General features: G+C 40.6%; 1 protein-coding gene across 2 annotated transcripts in view; it reads left to right on the forward strand.

Annotated features, from left to right (window-relative positions):
* The first annotated feature begins 724 nt into the window (after window positions 1-724).
* The window catches only part of LOC103353228 (mannose-binding protein C-like), a 17,927-nt gene continuing 12,399 nt past the window's right edge, over window positions 725-6,252 (forward strand). The window contains exons 1-6 of one of the 2 annotated variants that reach the window (XM_008276097.1): window positions 725-769; window positions 876-916; window positions 1,146-1,296; window positions 1,958-2,035; window positions 3,070-3,135; window positions 5,812-6,252. In XM_008276097.1, coding sequence (XP_008274319.1) covers window positions 1,167-1,296; window positions 1,958-2,035; window positions 3,070-3,135; window positions 5,812-6,194 — 657 coding nt within the window. In that variant the 5' untranslated portion in view covers window positions 725-769; window positions 876-916; window positions 1,146-1,166 and the 3' untranslated portion in view covers window positions 6,195-6,252. Of the gene's footprint in view, window positions 770-850; window positions 917-1,145; window positions 1,297-1,957; window positions 2,036-3,069; window positions 3,136-5,811 lie in introns of those variants that run through there. The other variant, XM_008276096.1, reaches the window with a different exon arrangement.

The raw sequence follows: 6,252 nt of genomic DNA on the forward strand, positions 1-6,252 counted from the left end.
CTTGTGTTTCACTTAAAAAAAATAAAATGACTACAAAATTTTAAAAAACAGAGCAGTTGTAATGTTGTAAGACCGGGATATTCATATAAAAAAAAAAAACTGACATTCAAATCTTTTAATATCTTCGTGCACATCATAAGTTCAATCTGTCACAATTAGGTAACAACATGATCTTTTCTCTGGTGCCACCCAGAGGCCAAACTTTAAGGTTTTTGTTCCAGTAATGACTTGAGATGTTGTTTCACTTTTTAACAACATTTTCTCAGGACTGCTATTGCCAAGGACTTCTGGTCTTGTTTAATGTGAACACAGATTTATTGTTGTTAAAATACATACATTTTATAGAATTATTCAAAGTGGTTTGTGCATTACAGTGCTGCAACTGCTTTTATAGCGCTGAACAAAGATATTTTAAAATGCAAGCCCTTCTAAAGTTTTTGTTTTGGTGACGCTGCTCAACAGTTACCTTTTTACAGGTGCTGAGAGGGGTACCATGATCCATGTGAACAACATGTTAATGGTCTCTGTGAACAAGGCACTGACCTCCGCTTTTCATACAGTCAGTATGCGCAGTGATAATCAGCAGCAGAAAGTGGTTCTACCTGGAAACGTAAGTGTGAATAATGTTCTGATTTTTTAAACAGGAAACTCCACCGACTTTTGTTTTATGAAGTAAAAGCTGATGCGAGAAAAAGAGAAAGAAAAAAAGAATCTGTTCTCATTACAGGCTCTTTGTTCTTCGACCATGTGGAGTCTCTGCTTCTATTTTGTGAGTCATCTTCTGTATTTTGCAACTGCTTTTCATTTCCTCTGGACTGGAGCGCTCATATATTTGACTTTGAACAACTTTCTTTTCCACTTGTGTTCGGAAACAGCGTTGAAGCATCACATTTTGGAGAGAATTCCTGCGTAGACTGTGAGTTCCTTTTCTTTTCCAAAAAATCAATACTAGGTTAATATTAATACTGCTGTTTAAATTCAATAAATCATTGTTCTTTAAGTGTTACAAAGTGGAAGTTATTAAAGACAGAAAATTCAGAATATGAGTCAATTGTCATTTATTTAATTTATTTGGGTAAATTATTACTTACCCAATTTTTGTATTAACTGATGCAAAAAACATTTTATATGGAAACTGCCTGCAGGAAAATTATCAACTATACAAAATGAGGCTGTGTCTCCTGTTCTACATCCTCTGCCTGATGGCTCCGACTGCCTACAATCAGTTTCAAGGTCTTCCTGGTCCCCCAGGTGCCAGAGGACCTCCTGGGCCCCCAGGACCACCAGGCATATCAGGTGAAAGACAGGTTTCTTTGACTTTACAACAACTGTTGTCTCTCTCTCTCTCTCTCTCTCTCTCTCTCTCTCTGTCTGTCTCTCAGACCACTTCTGACTGGGTCATGCTGAATTTAATCTTTGGCACACTATTGTGTTCTGCAAAAAGAATAGCAAAGTAAATACATGTGCATTTCAAGTTGCATGGGGTGCTGTGTTGTGGTTGGAAAAGCTGGTTTTAAGCCTTAAGTTTGAAAATTTGTTCCACTGATGTGACAAGGCCTTGTTTGTGTTGGGGTTTCTCACCTCCCCCTTATTATGCAAAGTCTTCACTTGATGCAACATTGTTCTCATCAAAACATGAACCCTTTGTTGGAAATACAGATTCAACCTTTAGAAAGTGCAGCATATCAGCTGATACCTGCATGTGAAACATTTTGTGATAAGTACGGTGTGGATTACAACTGTGTACAATGGCCTCTGTACTACTTGTCATCTATGGTCAGATTCAAGTCAAAAAATGAAGGAGACTTAAATCTCTGAAAACCATCATGCTCCCCAGAGGATGAACTTTCCTGATATATGTAGCAACAAGACCTCAGGCCAAACTTTCATTTTAGTCCCACTCAGGACAATAGATGAATAAAGTTGCCCATCTTTGACCTGTTCTTAATGGACCCAGGACCAAGGGGACCAACTGGAATGCTTGGACTTCGTGGACCTCGTGGACCGCCTGGACAAGTTGAAAAGTGTGAACAAGGTGAATGTTTTTTATGGACTTGACTTTTCACTTTTATTAATTTGAGTATTAGCAACATTTCATGTATTACAAAGCTCACAGCATTGGAACAATATGCAGGTGTGTAACTTTTATTGTAGATTTTTTTTGTTTTTTTTCTACACATGCCACTTGTTAGACAAGGGGCAGAGACATACACCAGTGGTCAAAACAAAAACGTAAAATTCCATAAATTGCATCCAGTTCAGCAACAAACAACAAGACAAACAACAAACAGGTGTTGATTCACTTCTGTTTTCTAATTTTAAGCCACTCCTTGAAAAGTCTATCCTTTCAGACTTCCCATTTTCTACGTGTTATAATCCTTCTATTCTGCATGATCTTACAGTATTGTATAGTGTGAATGCCTTTGACTCGTGACACTCAAAATATATGATATCAGACTCACTGGACTAATCTGTAGTCATCAATATGACAAGTCATAGTTGTACAAAAACAAATCAGCACCTCACTTTTCCTCAACAGTGAATCAACACATTAGTAAAATTTTCTAAACATAACACGTGTATTTATTGTAGTCACAGTTGACACTGGTTTGGCTAAGTGAAGAATACTGCTTTGGTGTTCCAAGAAAGAAAGAAAGAAAGACAACAGCAGGGTTGCCTTACTGCATGATCCGAAACCTCTGCAAAATTTGAATTTTTCAGTTTAGCAGGCTGCTAGCCCAGATGTTGTTGCTGTTGTTGTTTACCATAGTAAAGTGGATTTTGAAGACATGTTAGAGTAGTTAGGGCAGAGAAAACTGCCTCACATGCCATTGGCAGGCTTATGCTCACAGCCAGTGAGTCAGATTAGATACTAACTGGACAAGATGGGGAAAGAGGGATGCATGAACAGGTTGAGGGGCAACACAGGCAGACAGATCATTGGATGAGAATGGTGACGACATGGAGAAAAGTCATTTTAACAGCATGGGAAAACAGCAACAGGAATAGTCCATATTCACTGTGTAGATTGGAGAACTTTGGTAAGAGAACTTGCTTTTCTTCATCTAGATTCCCCTGGCTCTGTGGACCGGGATGTTAAAGCCCTACAGCAGACCATTGCGAAGTTAGACCTGGGTAAGTGTCCTTTTCAAAGTCCACAACAGAGTCCCTCAGCTGAATAAATCTAAATAGTGATTAATTATGGCACGGAAATTACAAGGATAATATCCTGAGCAAAACTTTAAATTTTCAGTATGGCAGGTGTCTACCTCAAATGTTGATGTTGTTTGAAAAACAAAGACAGTTAAAAGTTTGATATATGAGAGGACTTATAGCACACAAATCTATGGCTTCTGTGGGGGACAGCAACACCACAAAGACAAAATACATATCGAATATAGCAAACTTTAATAAAAATGGCAATTAGTTAGCTTTAGTAGTCATAATGGTGAGACGACAGACCAGAAAAAACTATCTGTGCGCTGCCTGAATTCACAACAAGAAAGCCTACGACTCAGTGGCCCACACATGGATACCAGAATGCATGGAGCTGGTAAAATAAAAAGAACACAAGGAACTTTGATCAAAAACTCAATGGGACTGTAGAAAACGACACTAGAGGCCAAGTCAAAGCAAATTGCATAGGTTAGCGTTACCCCCTGCTGTTCTGCATAGGCCTGAACCCCATCAGCCAGATCGGCTTTGGATGCCAATTCCAAAGTGAAACAATCATCGGTCACCTCCTATACATGCATGACATCAAGCTGTATGCCAGATATGAGAAAGACATTGAATCACTGATGCAGATTACCAGGATCTACAGTCACAACACTGGAATGTCATTCGGACTGGACAAGTGTAGTCAGATTGGAGGGGTTGAACTGCCAGAAGGCAGCATAGCAAATGTTCAGGACAGCTAAAAATACAGGTAAATGAAAATCATGAGGTCACTGCAAGGAAGTCAGAACTACATAGAGTAAGGCAGGTCTTGAAAGGTCTGCCGCTGATCAGATACTCAACTGGTATAATCACCTGGCCAACAGAAGAGATAGAGGCCACTGGTATCAAGATAAGGAACCTCCTCCCAATGCATGGAGGATGTCACCCCAAGTCCAGCATCCTGAGACTGTACACAAAGCGGAAGGAGGGAACCCAAGGACTAGTGAGCATCAGAGCCAGTATCCAGGATCAAACAGCTAAGATCAAGAATACATCAGGAAGATGACTGCCTGTTATATTATATCCTGCTATGTGAATACGTCAGACAGCAGAAACCCAATAATGAGGAGGAGGAAGAGGAAGAACATCATAGAAGGACAAGCCTCTGCATGGCATGTAACACCGACAGATAGAAGAAGTGACTGACATCGAGAAAACGTATCGGTGATTGGAAAAAGCTGGTCAGAAAGACAGCACAGAGGTACTAATCATGGCAGCACAAGAACAGGCTCTCAACACAAGATCAATAGAGGCTGGAGTCTACCACAGCAGACAGGACTGCAGGTGTTGGCTGTGCAAAGATGCACCTGAGACAGCCCAGCACATAACAACAGGCTGAACATACTGTGCAGGTGGGCACAACATACATGGAGCACCATAGACAAGCCTGAGAATGGGCTGAAAGTCCCAGCATCAAAATGGAAGATGCCTTCAAAGGTGGTAGAGAAAGATCAAGCTAAGATCCTGAGGGACTTCCAAATCCAGACTGATAAACTGGTGGTGGCTTATCAACCAGGCATTTCAGCGGTCAACAAACAGTGGATGAAGGCATTAGTGATAGACTGCAATCCCAAGTGACAGCTATTAGCAGAAAGATGTCTACTTTTTGCCACAGGTTCTGATAGGCTGGCTTCGTGTCAATGTATATATATATATAATTATGGTAGCCTTGAACAATAACAAAATGGACTAGGCAATCCACATACACATAAAGAATCATCAGTGTCTTAAATATGTTTTATTTGGGCAGCTGTGGCTCAAGTGGTAGAGCAGTTGTCCTCTAATCGCAAGGTTGCTGGTTCAACCCCTCGCCCCTCCACAGTCAAAGTGTCCTTGTGAAAGGAACTGAACCCAAAGTTGCTCCCATTGGCAGGCAAGCACCTTGTAGCCATTGGTATATGAATGTGTGTGTGTGAATGGGTGAATGAGAAAACATTGTAAAGCGCTTTGAGTACCGCTAAGGTAGAAACGTGCTATATGAATGGTCTATAAGTGCAGACCATTTGACACTGGACATTGGACACTGCAATCTTCACTGAGTAAAATGCAGCTACATTGTTGTTTTGTGGACGATGCCTTGGATTTCACCACAATGAAAGTCTTATTTTCATATGAAGAAATATCATTGCCAATAATATAATACAGCTTTGGATTAAAAGCAAATGCGACCCATTCAGTCGCATTGCGCCTTGGGCTATTGTGCGTAAACAAAAGTGTTGCTATCACATGACACAAATCACGGGACAGGATTGGCTGGCAAAGACACATTGCTTGCGGCGCCTGCACACAAGTGATTTCTGCAGCTTCTTTCTGGTGTTACCGCTCATGCACACCGACGGTGTTTGACAGTGATATGGAGTGTAATGTTTTTACGCTCTGTAATAATATGTGTTACCTACATGTAGTAAACAACTAAATAGACTGATCTAAGTAATAAACCCAAAACCAATATTTTATCATGTGTTTACGTAATTCAGGCTGTATCTTGGATATAGCCCAAAGCGCAATGACACTGATTTCGTGCAGATGGGTCACAAATGTGTTCACTTATTGATACAAACCTAACTTGTGTACTTTTTGTTTTTTTTCCAGCTATAACTTTTGATTTTGTTCGAAGCATTGGTCACAAATACTTTGTGTCCAACAAGGAGAGAGGCTCCTTCTCGAAGGCCGTAGACTTCTGCTCCCAACGAGGCTTAGAGCTGGCTTTACCACAGAACGAGGAGGAGAACAGCATGCTGACTCAGTTGTATGGTGAATCTGATAAAATGGCCTGGCTCAACGTCAACAATGAAAAGGCAGAGGGGAATTTTGAGTTTGATATGAGAAAGCAACCTCTGACCTTCACCAAGTGGGGACAAGGACAGCCAGATACATCCATCCAGGAAACAGGCTGCACCATGCTGACAGAAAACGCTGTCTGGCAAGTGACACGTGAATGTTCTCAGAATGCTTATATCATTTGTCAGTTCTGAAAAGGTCTTGTATATCAAGCAACAATTTTCAGGAGCCACAGAAGATGCACATGTATTC

This window comes from Stegastes partitus, unplaced genomic scaffold (assembly GCF_000690725.1).
Source record: "Stegastes partitus isolate 25-593 unplaced genomic scaffold, Stegastes_partitus-1.0.2 Scaffold65, whole genome shotgun sequence".
NCBI classification, from domain to species: Eukaryota; Metazoa; Chordata; class Actinopteri; family Pomacentridae; genus Stegastes; species Stegastes partitus.